The 19,057-nt window shown below is 41.0% G+C and overlaps 2 protein-coding genes across 2 annotated transcripts; both read left to right on the top strand.

The window, feature by feature from the left end:
- The first annotated feature begins 382 nt into the window (after nt 1-382).
- kif22 (kinesin family member 22) lies at nt 383-6,167 on the top strand. The gene is made up of 13 exons (XM_070927071.1): nt 383-429; nt 730-942; nt 1,037-1,164; nt 1,336-1,487; nt 1,615-1,824; nt 2,327-2,723; nt 3,134-3,254; nt 3,669-3,789; nt 3,951-4,131; nt 4,792-4,886; nt 5,202-5,402; nt 5,527-5,586; nt 6,028-6,167. The coding sequence occupies exons 2-13, from the start codon at nt 755-757 to the stop codon at nt 6,055-6,057; spliced, it is 1,884 nt and encodes a 627-aa protein (XP_070783172.1). The 5' UTR covers nt 383-429; nt 730-754; the 3' UTR covers nt 6,058-6,167.
- Nucleotides 6,168-8,516: 2,349 nt separating this feature from the next.
- prrt2 (proline-rich transmembrane protein 2) lies at nt 8,517-9,511 on the top strand. Its single transcript, XM_070927473.1, has 3 exons — nt 8,517-8,745; nt 8,940-9,235; nt 9,356-9,511. Exons 1-3 carry the CDS (start codon nt 8,517-8,519, stop codon nt 9,509-9,511), a joined length of 681 nt encoding a protein of 226 aa, XP_070783574.1.
- The last annotated feature ends 9,546 nt before the right edge of the window (nt 9,512-19,057 follow it).

Here is a 19,057-nt window from a genome sequence, read left to right as displayed (position 1 = left end):
CGAATACCCGGCAGCAGCTCGGGTGTGTGTAGTACAGATCTACTGTTGGCACGACTTCCTGAGCAGCGGCAGCAATCGCATACCGGGCTGAATGCACACCGGGCGGAATTTTAACAAACATATTTTGCCTCATTATTCACGTTAATTACTTAATTTATTGTAATATATGTTTATATAGCACAACGTTGACTACTGTGTTCGATGCCCGAGTAAATATTAAAAATAAGGACGAAAGACGTCAAATAGGCGCCAGTGTTTCTGATTGGTTAATGGCTGTTTCCGGTTGCAGCGCACCTCATTTGAAAAGTGTTCGGTTAGATGCTAAGGGGGCTCCATCGCCATTGTTAAAAGACGGTGTTTGCAATGTTGCTAAAAGTGAAACTTTGAGGATAACAGACGTTTTGTACAAGGAGTCCGCACATAATATCGGTAAGCACTAACAAAGCTTTAGTAATACGCTCGGTATAAAAGAGACCAAGGTGACGTTCGTTTGAGAAGCAAGACTAACGTTAACTTGATCTAACGTTAATGTTAGCTAGCTTGTTGTTAGCCGTTTAAAGCCATCCCTAATGAAGGAAAACATAGGTCATTGCTGTATTACTTTGTTTGGGGTAAATCGACATTTAATTGTAATCTAAGTTTACTAATCTACATAGTTAAATTGCCATTTTACACAGGTAAAACCATCGTGTGTTATACTTGGCTAACTAGGCTTATCTTGTTATCCAGGCCTTTTGTTTTTAAGAGCTTAAACATGGCTCAGCGCGTGGCGACATCAGATGGAGGAAACAAGAAGACGTCCAGGGTTCGGGTAGCGGTTCGTCTGCGACCCTATATGGGTAAACCAGACGAGAAAGACGAGGGACCGTGTGTCAGAGGCCTGGACTCACAGAACCTGGAGATAGTCAACTGGAGGAACGCTACAGAATCTGTCAAATACCAGTCAGTGGCCTCAGCTTAACTTCTTAATGGTTATATTGTTAATATCTCTAATTATTGTCCATCAGTAAATTGTGTGCTATGGATGTTGTTTCAGCTTCGACGCTTTTCATGGTGAACAAACGACACAGCAAGAGGTTTTCCTCTCATCAGTGAAGCACATTCTACCACACATACTAAATGGACAAAATGCCAGTGTCTTTACCTATGGACCAACAGGAGCTGGTATGCTACCGCAATGATTCATTTCTTAACATGGACCTTTTTTACTTGTTTGCATATTAAAGATGCTAATCAAGGGACATCCAGTCTCTGTTAAGAACTTTTAAAGTTCACTCATTTGTGTATAAATGGCTTCTTTTCCTAAATGTTTCGTTGCCACGTCCTCTTTCATAGGTAAGACTCACACCATGTTGGGCAGTTCAGAGCAGCCAGGCGTAATTCCCAGAGCCGTCCGCGAGGTCTTCAATCTGGTCAAAGCTAAGGATGAGGGTGACGGATGGGATTACAGCATTGGCATGTCTTATTTGGAAATTTATAATGAGAAGGTATGAATGGTTGGCTATATCCACAGTATATTGCTGTTTTAAAGCATCCATGGTTATTTAGTCAAGTGCTTGGCATTGCAATCCATCAATGCTTCCTTTCTTATTTCTTTCTTTCTTTGTTTCTCAGGTTCTGGATCTTCTATCGCCTGGCTCCCAGGATTTGCCGATCAGGGAGGACAAGGACAAGAACATCCTTATCCCCGGCCTCACTCACACAGCCATCTCCTCCTTCTCAGATTTTGACAAACATTTTGTCCCTGCCAGCCTCAATCGTACTACAGCTTCTACCAAATTAAACCAGCGCTCCAGCCGCAGCCACGCTGTCCTCCTTATCAAGGTTTGATATGTAATATGATCAACTCTGATGGACTGTTTGTTCATTTATAATTCTCTTTGAAAGTTGCTCTGTTTTGTTCATTGAACTGGTCTGTGCATGGGTATCCAGTGGATAGTCAAACAGCATCTTAAACAGGTCGTGGCCTCGGAGAAGTAGGCCAGGATTTGGTAGCTGGTGCTAAAATCAATCCTCTCTTGCAACACTCCCACTAGCATTCTCTGGGCTTTCTGGGACTATTCTGCAAGAGAAACAAATTGGTGTCTGCTGTCCTTTTTCCTAACTTTGTCCTTTTCTACATTCATTCTCAATTCCTATGTTGTATCACTTGTAACATACATAAAGTGTCACATTTATCATAAAATGTAAGCCTCTTTTGCGGCCTACATTTACCTCATCTAATCTTTCATTTCTCTCTTCTCCTCCCTTCCCTGTGTTTGTGTGTGTCATGTCTGACCTATGTGTCATTGCCTCTTCTCAAATCTTAATCTTTTTAATGATCTAGGTTGTCCGGACTGAGCGCACCCGGCCCCACAGACAACAGACAGGCAAGCTGTACTTGGTAGACCTGGCTGGGTCTGAGGACAACCGTCGCACCGGCAACCAGGGCATCCGTCTAAAGGAGAGCGGTGCCATCAACCTGTCGCTCTTCACTCTCAGCAAAGTGGTGGACTCTCTTAATTCCGGCACTGCCGTCCGTGTGCCATACAGAGACAGTAAACTGACACGGCTGCTACAGGACTCTCTGGGCGGCTCGGCACACTCAGTCATGATCACCAATATTGCGCCGGAGTACAAATACTATTTCGATACCTTTAGTGCACTCAACTTTGCTGCCAAATCCAAGCTCATTGTGAACAAGCCCTTCACACGTGAAACTGTGGCTGTGCCTGTGCTGCCAGGTGAGGGGAAACTCAGGCACTCACTTTCATTCAGAGGGCTTGTAAATATAGAAAGAAAATGGAGTAGGCAGAGATGGGGAAGCTCTCACAGAATTTGATCCAAGGCCAATAGGGGGCACCCATGGCACATCCCAGAGGTCGATGACTAAGAGTAAATAGCCAGCTGTCTCTGGGCATGATGGATGGCATTTTAACATTTAAAAGTTTGCTGTTTTTCCCGTAGCTTTGTCTTAAATACATTCCTGATGCTGTTCTTCCCTTGGCTTTGATTTAAGCACTGCAATGCAACCTTGACTGATGCTGTGCCATCTTCATCTGAATTGCTTTACACTCTAGAGAACCCCACAAACAGTGTTGCTTGAGTGCACTGAATACTAAGCTGTTAATTTCCCTTTTGCCTCCATCTCCAGTGAAGCGATCCAGAGAAGACCACGAGGCACGGGGGTCTGGCACCGAGCCACAGAGGAAGAGGCAGAAAGAGGAGAGGAAAACTGAACAAGATGGTTCCTCACCCTCCCCACATTTTCAGAGGTTAAAGACCACACACAGACTTATTATTTGTCTGGCTAATCAGACTTGGGAAATGTGACGTTTGACTGTGAAGAAAATGCATATGCATCCGCCCAAAGCTGCCACATCAAATTCAATCCATACAACAGCAACCTAAACCAAAGCCTAAAAGCAGTGGGCCAAGATTTTATAGCTTGTGCGGAAAACTCTCTGTGCAGTGCTCCCATTGGCTACAGCTGCTGTGCCTACTGGGATCTCGTTGGGAGAGATACAAGCACTGCTTTCTTGCCATCTGTGAGCAGGTCTATGGACTATGAATCAACTTGTATTCATTCAGCCTGGTTGATCTTTTGACTTTTGAGTGCATTTCAAAGACCATACAGTTGTCTACCTACTTTTTCTCTGTCTTGATTTGTTTGTGTGCGTCTCTCGCAGTCTGTCAGAGCCTTCTGTGATGGACAGACTCCTAGCTCTGGAGAAGCTGATGATGAACTGCCAGGACAAAGATAGACTCGGCATGTTGAAAGATGTGGCTCAGTCTCGCAAGGAGATCCAGGTGAAACCACACACTTGCATCAAGTTTATCCACCTGATTAACTGTCTGTCATTATTTGTCTGTATGTGATTTACCTGATACTGTCAGGTCTTTCTACCAATCGGTCAACTCTTCATGAATATTTGATAGCCAACCATGCCACTCTTTTTGTTTTGTTGCAGGAGCTGAAAGAGAAACAGAAGGAGTTTGAGAGCAAGGCAATGCTCTTCAGTCGCTTGGCTGGAGGAAAGTCCAGTGCCAAACAGGAGCCTGACTTCAAGAACAACGTGGCTCCTCTGCACAGAAAACCGTCAACTGCCACAAAATCCAATAAGCAGCAGGCTGTGGTCCAACCCCTACAAGGTCAGTCATAAACGATAGATGTGACTGTAACGGAATTAATTTACATAGATTTTTCCTTCTTATTCACATTTTAAATTCAAGTTGTAGGATTTTTTTTCTCACAGGCAAAAGGGAAATGAGTGCAGTGTTGGAATAAACTGACTCCTAATGTCAAGAAATGCAAAGAACCACAACATTAAGGCTGTAGACGAATCAGATACTACTGTTTAAATTGCCCTTGAAAAAGGAAGTGCTATGTGGAAAAATGACCTTGAAAAACTAATTTCCTATTGTGTAATACTCTGTTGTTCATGCTTCTCTAAAGAGTAGTCACTCACTAATTCTGTCATGTTGAATCACTGGGAGCTATTGATGAGCTGCAATGTGATACAAGAGCTCAGTCTACAATATAGGAGCCAGAGAATATATCAAATGACGATGAGGAGGAATTATTTTTACACCCCTTTGCAGCTTGTGAGCTAGACAACTTTCCTCTCATGCATTTGCGTTATGAAATGGCACTAAAAACCCTATCAAAATGCAAAGTTTTGACTGTTTCATTGCAAAACTTGGTTTGAAATTGAGTGTTTCTTTCTCCTCTGTTTGTTTACAGATTGTGTTCTAATGTGGAACATTAAATTAACTTAACACTAATTGTATATGTGGTTTCCTCCCAATCAGTGTCCCAGCTCCAGCCTCTTCAGCAGCTTGCAGTCGTCAAAAAACAGTCCGTCTGCGTCAAGAAGAAAGAGGGGAAGCTTTCAGACCAGGTTGAGGTCAGCATCCGAGCCTCGACTGTGCTGTGCTTAGCTTGACACATCTGCAGAATTGCAAGCATCAGAAACAAGCTGACGTAGTGCATTAGCTTCAATTTGTTTTTTGACTAGACAGACGCAGCAAGATCTCAATTTATTAGGTCAAAATGAACCTCCTTTCCAGACCAGTGTGGACAAATAGATGTTGACAGTGAAAAATTGACTTTCATGTACTGTGCATTTTCTATAATTGTGTAAAATACCAATTGCAAATGTAGTCTAGTCTTCTTTTTTCTTTTTTTTTTTAACATACTGTATTTATCTCTTCTCTCTCAGCTTCCAGATGGTAAAGAGAACATAATGGCGAATGGCTGGGAGTCCCAACTCGACACATCTGTGCTGGAGCAGTCCAGACAGAAAATCATGCAGGTTCTCAACACCGGCTCCCTCAAAGAGCTGAAGGGTCTGCAGCAGATCGGAGACAAGAAGGCAAAACTCATCCTTGGCTGGAGGGAGATCCACGGTCACTTCACAAAGGTCTGTAGCGTTGAGCGTCGATCTTGTTTTATCATGTAACTCAGCCCAAAACGATACCTTGTCTTGAAAGGTGTAGATTTTAGTTTTCTTGTGCTGACTTTATGTATGATGTGTTATTTTGCAGTTGGAAGATCTGGGAAAAGTTGAGGGTATGACAGAAAAGAGATTTTCCTCCTTCATGAAGGTAAACCAAATCTTCAGTAAAATAAGTGTTGATTTTTCTTAGCCATGCTAGCAGAATGGGTCTATAGTTTGCCACGTTGGTCAGTCAGTTTGTTCCAGACTGAAATATCCCAACAACTATTAGATGGATGCATATCCCCTGGCTATTTCACTAGCGACTCCATGAGTTTTTTTTTTTGTGGTTTTCCATCCAGTTTGGTACAGACAGAATGAATTGAAATATCTTAGTTATCCCCTGACTTAAAACATGGGCAAAACCCATGCCTCAATTGTACTTAATGTTTTGTGGTAAGCGGCAAAATGTGAGCATGTTAGCATTAAGCTAGAAGCTCCACTGTGTCTCAGTACAGCCAATAAATCGGAGAACAGCCATATTGGCACATTATGCAGCTTTATGTCTGATCTTGCTTTTACTCTGCTAATTTTTGCTTCTTTCTTTCAGGCAAACATCCTGAGCGCCATGGGAAAATGATTTTTTTCCCCCCTTTTTTGTAATCATACCCATGTCTAATGTATATTATTTCTATCTCAGAAGCTTTTATGTCATTTATGCTCGGTTTTATGATATTTTTGTAGTTACTACTGTGTTCCAGCTGATGGCGCACTATTGCTTTTTAATAAATGTCTCATGTCATTGAATGTTTGAGTGTTTATTTCACGATCATAAATAAATTCAAGTCACTTGAACATATGGTTTAACTGTCACCTACCCTGAATCGTCTCTCGGATCAACCACCATCTCTCTGGAGTAGCTATCTCCTATTTCCGGTTTGAAAAGCTAACGGCTAATTTATGAACTCTTGTCCTCTGCGAGGCGGAGACACGAGGACACCTTTTTATCACCGACATGTGATGCAGCAGCAGTGGATAAATATTCAGTGTTATGAGCCGTTTTGGGGGTGAGGAGAGGAGGATGCTATAATCCAGCGTCCCCCACCCCCACCCTCCTCCTCCCACATCACGTAGTCTGGTTGATTTCACTTTTCATTTCACACACACCCCTCCTCTCTGATCCACCCTGCCATCCTGGAGACTCTCATCCATCCCGGCACACTGCGCTGGAACAAGGCGCTACTGCCGCTCCTCCAGCGTTCACGTTAGATTAAAGGATATTCTCTCATTTTACGCAAACAGCGCACGTTTGCAGACACGTCGTGGCTGTAGAGGAAATGTTTGGTCGCGTCTGATGCTGTTTTGTTTTTTTTTTGTTTGTTTTTGCACCTGAGAATAACGATGGCAAAGCCAGGGTCGCTCCGGCTGTGTTGAGACGGGCGCTGGATTAAAAAGGTCAGTTTGATTTCTCCTCGTAGCCACACATACACCCCAGTGTATTGGTGTGAAATGCTAAATTGGCCACCATGGATTTGTATTATAATTCAGCCGTAGTTTGCTTTAAATGCGTGGATCCAATGCAACCTGCATGGGCTTCCCCCCCCTGTTTATCATTGCAATGTAGCAGCCCACATCCACTGACAGGCTAATTAATGCCCCCCTCCTTCACTCGTCTATCCGAGTGTTTTTCCTTTGTTATCATCCTTTTACCTTTTTGTTCTGAACCCAACAACCACCCAGTCAGCGCTTGTGTACACATGATGAAATAATGGTATGTACACACCTGCACGGAGACTATGGCCGCTTCTAGCGTTTCAAAGGAACCTGCCTCCATCTGCCATGCCTTTGTGCGCCTCATGTCTTTGTGACCTGCTTTTCTTTTGTTACCTGAGATAGCATGTCTGCTATTTTAATATGAGCTCGTTTGAGATCTGATTTACAGTGGAACCTGCGTGTGTTTTATCTGTTTACCTCGAGTCTTCAGTTTATATTATAAAAAGCCTTTCTGTATAGAGCCTGGACCCAAACTCTAAATGGCTGAAGCAGAACGTGTTTAGGGACTGTGTGAAAGTTATTAGTGAGAGGCGGCTGAACCTCGGACCTCCCCTTGACTTAGATTTAAAAAGTGCTTTACTCTTCCCCCCAATGTCTAGATAATATGACACAACTGAATTGCTACAATTCATCTTGCCATCAACAAGAAAGAAACCTTTAAACTCACCAATTTAGCATTGTACTCCTTTAACACTGTCTTAAGATATGCAGCTAGAAATGATCCAAATTGATGCAGCAGAAGCAGATATTGTCTTTTTTTTATTCCACGCATTCTTCCTCGTCAAAACCTGACGCCTACATTGCCCACTGTACAAGTCAGCTGTGGTGTGTTATGCTAGCGGGCAATGTTGCAGATTTCGCCTAGCTCCCTCTGGAGCTGCAAAAGGCTTCATACAAACGTTTTCACATGTGCAATAGTACTCCTCAAGACCTGTAAGCAGACTGTGATGTGTAAAATTGGTGGAATTCGTCTTTTAATGGAATAATAATTTTCACATAGCACCCAAATCAAACAAAAGGAATGAAATGAGCAATTGCCAAAATTATGGAAAATAAAATAAAACGATTCACCTTGTTTACCAAATTTTCTGTAAGCTAGTGACAAATAATGCGCTCTCTACTCTGGAAATATAAAGTTAAGTAATGTCTACTCTGTTTCTCAAAACTGACACATTGACCTTATTAGCTTCCCGCTGATTTTCAAGAGGAAAATAAACCCCTGATACAGAGACACTATGTCCTCATATGGCAAAACACACTTTTATATGTGTGTCGTACGCAAAATATTTGATCTTGTTAATTTTGTTGGTTTTTAAAATTAAATAAAATCTAACTTTGGGGTGAGAAAAAGTTAAAGGGCCCTCCCCTGTTAATCCTCTCCCTTTTCAACCCACCTGAATCATTTTTGTACTGTCCCTAAGCAGATGGGAGGCAGCAGCTTCCCTTTATAAAGATGGTTAAAACCATTTTCTGGCCCTCAGGTGTAACTACAGGCAGCACACACAGGACTGGACCGCAAACAAGAGGCTTCATCTTGCTGTCAGCATGGCTGTGAACATGATGCCATGTCCCGCCATTTGGCCAGGGGAGGAACAACCACCGCTGCTGGACCAGGAGGGCTCCCTGTCGAGCCAAGCGCCCGTCTCTGAGCCATACCCACCGGTCAGAGGTGAACAACTCATCCACGGCAGCAGCAGCCCGGCCAGCACAAGGCCCCCCCGCAGCAAATCCAAAGGAGAGCTCGTCATAGTCATCAACGAGAAGCTCAAGAACAGTAAGTGACTGACTTTGACCTCATATTCAGGCAGCGAGAGGGTGGAGGGGGAGGGGTCATACAGCTGCTTAGTCAGCTCACTCAGGGAAAGTCAAATTCCAGTACACGAAAGGGCTCCTGGGAGAGTACGAACACATTTACCTCATCCAGTGTTTCAAACATTTGCCCGTCCCTTTTTCGTCCCTCATGTGTAGGTAATGGGATCCACTCAGCGCCGGCAGAGAACACCTCTCCAGTCATCTCCTCTCCTCCCAGAAGACAGCACTCCATCTCTTACCCCCATCACAGCAAGACCAGGAAGGGGAGCAGGGCGAGCTCCATCGCCTACACCGCCTTCTCGCCCAGGCCGTCGCTTTCTCGCCACTCCAGCATCGCCACCAACCCACCCTTGGACCGGACCAAAGTTAAAGACTACCTCCTCCTGTCCGTGCTGGCCTGCTTCTGCCCCGTCTGGCCCATCAACATCGTGGGATTTGTCTACTCCATCATGGTAATAACAGGATCTTGGTATTTGTTACAGTTTTATATTTTCAATAGTGACATTGCTGAGTTTACTCATGTAAATCTATATCAAAGCCAAGCTAACAGATGGTTCAATCTTCTCCTTCAGTCCAAGAACAGTCTCGAGCAGGGGAACCTGGATGGCGCCGTGCGTCTGGGACGTGTGGCCAAGATGCTCTCCGTGGTGTCACTAGTAGGAGGGACGGTCATTATCATCGCCTGCATTGTCAACCTGGCCAGTGAGTGTCCCAAATCTGACCTTTAAACCTTAACATCACCTTTTTATTACCCCGCGTGTAGTTGCGCACAACTGATTTGTCCCCCTTGAACTCCTGATCCCCCTGGCCCAATAACCTGCTACTGTCGCTGTTTATTCCACCACGATATAATATTAAGCTCTGTTCGCACAATCTGACTGTAATCACTGATATTATTACCCTCCATGTTTGCACAGTATTCCACTAGTTACAATGCCTGCACGTGTCTTTATACACTGCGGCACTTTAGCCTTTAGGATCTATGTCAATGCTACACAAAGATCAGAGCATATGAATCACATTTGCACAGGTGGCCTCCGGCCTCCAGCTGTAACCGACTGCATGCCTCAGATTGCTGTGTGTGTATCTGTAGAGTGATATGTGTAGTCTGCTGTCTGTTGTACGCCTGTTTGCTTGTACAAAATGTGAAGTCCACATGTCTATATGTACCATATTTATACATATATAATGTATGTCAGTGTGTGAGTTGTTGACGTGCTCACAAGACAAATAAATGTACATTTATTGGCAAATGGCAAATAAAGGGATTCTGATAACAGATCAGTGATTATTACTCATTAGTGACTTTAAATAGTATATTTACATATATGCATGAAGGGCCGGTCAGTTAAATGATTCTTTGCCTTTTTAATGTCACTTCAAGCAGATATGTATCTGTACTTTGTTTTTGAAAGCACATAGTCACAGCCTGTTGGGTCTCATTAAGCCAAGAGATGTCTTAATTAACTTAATGACTGGAAGAGCAATTTGTACACACAACTTGAGTTTAAGGGCTCTGGGACTCAACACCCCTTGTTGTTCTCATGATATAATTGTCCTCTGTGGTCTGTGAAAGTTTATACATCCATATTAAGTTGCAGAATATATAGCTCTTCAACTAATACGCTTCCTTTTCTTTTTTTAGTAAATGTGAAAACCTGAGTTTCATCCCAGGATGAAACTGGATAAGGCAACTGACCGTCTGGCCCGCACCTGCACCACCGTCTTTACCGCCTAGTCATTACCTGGATGTGTGACAAATATGCACCCGATATAAAGTGCTTACTTGTATTTCTGTAATCTATATAAATCCCTTTTGCTAATGGAAGAAAATGAAAATATGCAAATGCTGCTGCTCTGAGTCAGGGGGGTGGGGGGGGGGGGGGTTGTCCGTCTGATGGTAGATGGAGAAGGGAGTAGACAGTCTAATCAGTCCCTTCGTATTCTGGCCAACACATTCAGAACGATTCTTGAGAGAGACACAAACTCATCGAGAATCCCATCATCACCCACAGAACTGACTGCCTAGAAGACGGGCAGACCTGTGGAGGTGGTTACAGAATGTGAAACGGGCAGGATTGCCTCCCAGCTTCAGCACCACACACAAGTCCCAACAAAATGTCTGCCAAGTCCATCCTTCACCGCACAGACGACAGGACGCATCAGAGTTTCAGCTTGCCGTTAAATCCCCTCGGATACGTGGAGAGGCTCTGGGATTTGTGTTGCATTGGAAACCACGGAGCAGAAACACATCCAGTTCCCTCACAGAGAAGACACACTTTCAATCACAGTATGTCCTCTAGTTTCAGATTCTCCTCTGTGAGGTTCTCATGACTCCTGCCATACATCTTGTGTTTGAGAGTGAGCGTACGGGTGGCAAAAGAGGATGAAAAGAGGCTTACCAAGGACTAGCTATGGGTGCTAAAATGGAAGGGATTATGGAAAGTCTCATGCAGAAGGCACAGTCATCACTGCAAGGAAAAATATGTGCCAAAAAAAGAATTTAGAGGGAAAGTTTCTTGCTTTGTAAAGACCCGACTCTGATCACAGCATTGCTGTTGTAGGGAGGAACATCTAAAGTGTTTTTACTCTGCTGCAACTTAACTGTATATCCACTCGACACTGACCACACTGTGAGCCGGGAAAGGGTACATGTTGACAAAAAAAAACCCCACTGTAGCAAGATACTTCAAACATTCATTTTACAGTGAAGCTAGTAATGCTTCGTCATCTATAACCTGTCTTTTGATAATATTTGTAAAACATCATTTTGAAACTGACAAACATTTCTTAAATGTGATGCTCTCAAAGTGCTGTGCCACAGTTGACAGATGGTGGTAGTATTGTGTGCATATGGGCATCACTATTTGGTTAACAAATTAAATATCTTGTGATTGCAGTCAAAGTTGTGGCTGTAGCCTCAGTCTGCGTCCACAGGTAGCCAGACAGATTGTGGCATTTTTGTGACTTGAAAAACCCCCTAAAAGGTCAATGAACACCTTAATATTTGACCATTTTGTTGTCATACACAGGAGGATGCTGTCTTCTGGTGGTTCATTTGTAAAACACTGGTTCTGGGGACCATGGTTTTATGAGTGATACGAATAGCAGCACTGCAGAGAACTAATTTTTCAATCTGGGTTATTATTATTATTATTATTATTATTATCATTATTATAATTATTATATCTCCTGTGTGTCTTTAACTAACCTCTAATCTTATCTACCTGTGATTCTCACTGTGATCTAAAACAACATTGGTTTCATCAAGAATGGATAAAACTCTTTCTTTACTATATCCTGGATTTTGAATCATGTACAGAAACGCCACAGTTTCTCACCATGAGTTCACACCTGCAGACAATTTTTCTGTAATAATTAATAAGGAATTTTTTTCCCCCTCTGTTACTACTTAATATGTAAATTTGATTGTAATCAACAGTTGGTGTATTCTGCAGATATAAATCTCAATATTGTGATAATTCTCTAGTTTATGAGTTAGCATTAAGTAGTTCTGATCTAACGTAGGCACAGAAACTGTCAGCTAGCCTCCTGACAGTCATCATATTGCCACCGGGCTTCTATAATCTTTGTGGTTATTGGCATGTTGTGGATTTTTATTCATGTATGATGATAGAAGTTGAAAATGACAAAGATAAGCTGGCACTTGGAATATTATACTTCTGCAGCACATTCATAATAAAGACACAATGCATGCAATGTGTGTTCATTGTTGTTTTGAAGAGATAAAGAGCAGCAGCGGAGACTAAAGAGGTTTTGTTTTTATGGGAGAGAATGAGTGTCAAAAGTGAGAGATATCCAGAGAGCTTAGCCACTGAACAGAGACTGGGTTTTGCAGTTTAGCACGAGAGCAAAAAAAGAAAAACGGGGGAGTATTAATGTAGTTGTCCGCACTGTGATAGTGTGTAAGCTGCAGGGATTGAGAGTGCACGCTGTTGTCAGGCAGCGGAGCGGAGACAGCAGGAAGAGCAGAGTGCTGGAGGGAGAGGCCCCAAGCCAAGGAAACACACTGTATGATCGGCTGTAATGAGAATTAAAGCCTCTGATGACTTCAACAAAATCAAAGCAACATATCCCTCATTATTTTCTCTGAGGTTTTTTAAACCCTTTAAGAAGCTATTACTATTGGCTGTTCAGGCTTTCCCATTTTCTGTATATAATTATGAATATTTATGAGCATTCGTAACAAGAACAGTGAATGGGCAAAAAAATCTTTGGAGTATCATAAAGAAGAAAAAGGTACAATTTTGCATTCAAACTGACAGTGACGATCATTTAAAGGCTGTATTGTTATACTAACAGTGTAGCATACATTAACAGTATCATACCATTTATTTAAACTAGCGTTGCAACGATTAGTCAAGACAGGAAATGAATCTATTTTGACAATCAATTAATTGTTTAAGTCGTTTTCTGAGTCTACAGCCATGCTAACATCAGCATGCTAACATGCGCACAATAAATGTGAATGTTCACCATCTTAGCTTAGTGTGTTAGCATGCTAACATTTGCTTATTAGCACTAAACATAGTGTGCAGCAAGTACAGCTGAAGATGATGGGAACGTCATTAGTTTGCAGGTATTTGGTCATAAACCAAATGACAAATTTTGACCTGATGATGGCGCTACATGAAAAGTCAGTCATTAGTTATTACAAATCATCCTGAGGGGGACACCAATGTCTGTACCGAATTTCATGGCAATCCATACAAGACAATTCACTTTAAACCAAAAATGGGAACCTCATGGTGGCGCTAGAGAAAAAGTTAGTGGATCACCAAAGTTGTTAGGATTCACCCTCTGGGAACCATCAATGCTGCTTTTCTTTGTCTTACATTATAGTAAATTGGTTATGTTTGGCCGTTGGACTATTGGTCAGACAAAACATGACTTATGAGACGCCACTTTGGCCTCAAGGAAATTGTGATGGGCACTTTATTTTATTTGTGATTAATGCTGAAAATAATAATTAGCTACAGTCCTAATATAACAATGACAAGTGCAAGGTTATTTGCTGGGACAGAAGCTGTGTTTGAATATGTTTGGGCTTGATAAAGGATAAAGAGATGTATTGTTAACAGTAAACAAGAAAAAATACAGTACATACAAAATAAACATGACTATATCCAGTATATATCATTTCTTAAATCCTACCTTGTTTATAAGGGAACTTCCAGAGCTCACAGTGAAAAAAATCCACTACATTAGCAGAAACATGACAGCACTCACAACATCTGACAACAGCAAATTCCACCTTACCAATGTTAACATTTTGACAGCGAAAGGTATTTTTCTTTGTAGTCAGCTAATTTAACAGTAGGTATACAGTAGAGTCCGGCTCGGAAGGGATTCAGAGGACCAGACAGGGTCACATCCAGATGCAGTAAGTGGGTCAGGGATTATCCAGCTGGGTCACACAAACACTGAGGCTGTGAGTCAGCTTGGCAGCATTTGGATGCATCATGATCATCCTGTCAGTCCGCATAGGAAATAACAGCATAATGAGATATACTGACCTGTGGCGATGCGCCTGCTTAATTTGCAAAGAGAACTAGGGATGGAAAAAAAAAAAATCATTATGAGTGTGAATTGATGCTTAGATGGATTGTTGTGGATTTGGAAAGAGGGATTAGTTGGTTTTGAAACTCAAAAAGTGAAAAATATTCTTTAATTTTTTAAATACAATGACACGCTTGTGAAGGTTTCCACAGTTTCCACATCAGAGAATGAGTCTGAATTAAAGACTCACTTCGACAGGAACTCCACTGAACTCTCCTTTATCTAGCTGTCTGCTAAACACAGTCACCAGTCGAGGGCTGATTACTTTCAGTGACAATAACTTTTCTCTGACGCATGTTGATTGAAGAAACATTTCACTGTTTGTTGTCAAAAACTGTCAAAACTGAGAAGCTACCAGTGATACATTAACCTTTTTCAAGGCACACTTGTAACTGATAACTTCAATTACGACTGCACTCCATTTAGCTGCTTCAGTTCCAGGTTCCTGGTATTTTGAATACTGCCTCACTGGCAGGGCTTACTAATACACCTAAATGGAATGGTGCCATAATTAATATCATTTGTTACATTTGTGTTTTTTGTGTTATGACGAGTCACAATGTCCTGAAAAAGGTCATTTGTGTACTAAACTGTTGACTGGTCTTTTCCACAGCAGGCATTTTGACTTGTCATAGTAGTAAAAGCACAGGTGTGACATTAACGATGGCTCTGTTATATTCAAGTGTCCCATTAAGTGAGGCAGCATGCACTATACCAGGAGCCTGAAACTGAGGCAGCTAAATGGAATTCAGCCGATTTTATTACATTTATGCCATCAAACGTCTTTGGTTCAGATGATCTCAAATCTCCATTTGTTTTTTGTCTTAAGGCATAATTAATAATTAATGCAACATGACAACAGTGAATGATTTGCCATAAAAATGACATTTTACCTTTCACCACGTAGCCAAGTGGACAAAAATCCTCTTCAACACCTGAATGTGCAACAAGTGGATCAGAGGGCAGAACAACCTGGTTTTAGTCTACATGACTATTTATCTGGTATTTCGACAAGCTTCACAATCCTGTACAGTTTAGGCTGCATGGATGCTGTTTTCCCAGCATGTATTTATATATCTATGTATATATAAGGAAGCTGTGATGCTTGTCCATATAACTGATGAAAGTCATTATTTATTTATTGTATTTAACCTTTATTCAACTGCGACATCTCTTGAGATACATTACCTCTTTCACAAGAGAGACCTGGCCAAAAGGGCAGCGTGGAGTAGTTAACATTAAAGTCACATAAAAAATTAATTTACAACTTAAATAGCACAATAGCGTAAGCATAAGAGAGAGAGCCTGACGATTTTAAACTGTTACAACCTTCATAAAACATGTTTTGAATGTGGTGCTTGAATGCCTGGTATGAAGGCAGTGTTTCCAAATAAAGCGTATCTCCTAAATTACTCCAAGTTAAGAGTGTGTGGTGCAAAAATGCAGTATTTCCAATTTCTAAACAGGTAATTGTGACTAAAAGTCACTCACTATTAAGCATGTGAAGAAAGGGTGACAGGGCATTTAGCTAATCCATGCAAATCTACTCAGAAATCTACTTATGACCTGTGTTATAATTGAGTACCTTTATAATATCTGCATGAAGCTTAATTGAAATGTAATGTGAGCTTCAGGCTCATATTTGGCCCATTATTGCTGTTCAGCCCTGCGGCCGCACATCCTCCGATAGCTGCTAACTTTTCATCCCAATCCTGGCTAGGTGGCAGTAATGTGCTCGTTATTGACTCTTTAATGAAAACTACTCGTCATCACAGAGTGGAATCACAACTATATATCACTATAATATTTCTATCAAGGCTCTTAGTTTGTCTGCAGAATCCAAGGGAGACTTCACACTCTGGTGTCTTCAATCCTCTTTTTTTGTCTTTTGTCTTCAGTGGCATCACAGCAGAAGCCTGAAGCTCACATTGACTGTTTATTATGCTGACAGTGTTATTGTTATCAGATGACCATGCAAAGATTAATTCAGCTGGAGCTAATATTTGTAGTTTTTATCAACAGTAGCTCAATAATATGGGCTGATATAGATATATTTTCTTGTGAATGTTCATTAAAATCAAAAGCATTTCAGAGCATCAGGCAGACAGATGCCTGTTCGGAAACTCACTATTCTGAGGCGTGGTGTGCTACCGGTAGCTCTCATCATTATCCATTATAGTTTTCTCAATCAGCAGTAATGCTGGTGCTTGTCCATGCAAAGACGACACAGCTTGGGCTTTAAATAAATGTGTGTGGATTCACAGAAATCTGCTAAACCGCTGGATTTTAGATTAATCCTCCCTGAGCAAAAATAACTACTATTATTATTTGACAGCTATCTGAGTCTGTCTGCATCACTAGAAAGTGAGTTTTTTGTATGGTTCTTTGTGTATTTCTTTTTTCTTCTTTTAAGGTCATCACACTTATTCTAATAAATTCTTCCATCTTTTAGATGTTACTGCAGCTTCGGACACTGATCATCATTTCAATTTAATTAAACATCACTCGGTGGCCATCTCTGGTATTGTTTTAGATGCAGATCCACATCATCTCACATCAAGGTTGAAAATTGAATGTTTACTGTCCTCAAGAGCCCCTCTCATTTCTTTAATCTTTTTACATTAATCTCAGTTTAGATCATTGAACAAAGTCAGCAGTCCAGTCCTCCTTCCTGCAGCTTCCTAAGATCTGTTTTTATCTGCGAAGACTCATTCATGTTTTTATTACATCTTTACAATGTTCTGTATATATGTTTACATAAACTCTTTCAAAATTACTTGACTCAACTCAATTTTTTTTAATTGACTCAACTTCATTTTATTGAGCTGACTAATTTTTTTTCTTCACAATTTATTTGAGTTGATTCAATCTACTTTATTTGATTTTTAACTTTATTTATTTGAGTAGACTAAACTCAATTCATCAACTCAAACAAACTGAATCAACTCAAAGAAATTTAATTTAATCAACTTTAATCAGTTATTTGAATAATCTAAAGTGGTTTGGAACAATGATCGACCACCACAGAAAGGCTAAAAGGAGAAGCTAAATGACTACGCAAATCAAATAGCTAATACGAAAAGGAAAATTAGCGGGGAATTAGAGATGCAAATGAGAAATTCCTGATTAAAATTTTTATTCATAATTTAATTTGTGAACCTCATGGTGGCGCTAGAGGAAAAGTCTGAGGGTCACCAGAGTCAGTAGGATTCATCCTCTGGGGACCATGAATGTCTTTACAGCTACCTCATAGTTGTTGTGATATTTCTGTCTGGACCAAAGTGATGAACACATTGTCGGCTTTAATTTAAATTGTTTTATATTTTGTGTCCCATGTTATTATTGCCTGCCTGTATTGTAATAGAGATATAAGTGAAATACATATTTTTAAACTACACTCATGTCATCTTGGTATTGCCATGTTGTTTTTGGAAAGTGCTATAAAAGTTTTTTATTAGTTGTATTCGTATTAGTGGTATCACCAACATTAAGACTGTTAATCAGCAGGACCTGCAGAGGACAGACATCTATAGAGTTTGTCCGTCAGTTCAAGAGCACAGGGAGGAACAAACAGTGACTAAGATGAAACAGTAGTAGCCTTCTCTGATTTCACAAAGAGCTTATTTCCCACTCAGGATACACGAGAAAATGCACAATAATCAGAAACTGTACAGCTGCAAAGAGCTCTGTGTGTTTTTCTGCGCCCCCCCCCCCCCCCCCCCTTCTGTTTAAAATCCAGACTGAGCCACTGTCCTGACGATTCAGACACTCGGTCAGCTGGTGGTCAGCCTCACAGCGTGACGCTCCGTCCATGATCTGGGACACTGAGCAGCATTGTGTTTATCAAACACATCCTGATGTCCTGGCGCTGGTGCTGACCTCTGACCTCCCTGTCGAATGGAACAAGAAACAAGTTCAATAAATGGAGCCCAAATCAACACAATATTACAGGATGGTGATGAATGAATTAACATCAGAAGAAGTCCAACTCTTATTCAGTGAATTTGCTACAGAGTTCCTTTTTTATGAAATATCAAAAGAAAACTTCCACGTTTTTGTTAAAGATTCACAACACACACGTGTGTATTGTTCTCCAGGTCAGACAGAGAATAATAATAAAGAAAGATTGTATTCAAGTTGCTCAAATCAATAAAAGGTTATGTTCTGTGGTCCGAGGACTTATCTGCCTAAAACACCAGAGGAAGAAGTCCAGAAGTTTTCATTTTTCATCTTGAATTTTTAGTGTCTGAATTAAATAATCCAACATGGATGTATGTTAACTTGATTTGATTTGAATCTTTAGATCAGCATTTGTCTCATTACATTTCAGTAAATATAAAGTGAATATAATGTTTTTGACTGACTTCCACATGAATCTACTTTTTGAAATTGCACCACTTAAAATTCCCTACTGAAATTGTCACTGAGGGGAACTAAAACCACATCTATTCAGAAAGATGGTATTCAAAGTGAAAGGGCTGTAAATTCAGTGGCATTTAGTTAAGTATTCAGAGATTACATTTTGATTCCTCATGATTGTTAGGAGGTGACAAGCCTTGACTGAGAGTTTAATCTGACCAATCATAGGCAATCGCATAATCAATAGTGTTTCTTTACACAAGAGTGAGGGTGTAAAGTTTTAAACCAACGCTGATGCTTTTCTTGATTTTCTTTTACCTGTGCCTCCTTGTACT

Source organism: Enoplosus armatus, chromosome 20 (genome assembly GCF_043641665.1).
Source record: "Enoplosus armatus isolate fEnoArm2 chromosome 20, fEnoArm2.hap1, whole genome shotgun sequence".
NCBI lineage: Eukaryota > Metazoa > Chordata > Actinopteri > Centrarchiformes > Enoplosidae > Enoplosus > Enoplosus armatus.
Note: the sequence above shows the minus strand (reverse complement) of the source record. Positions and strands in the feature narration are given on the sequence as shown.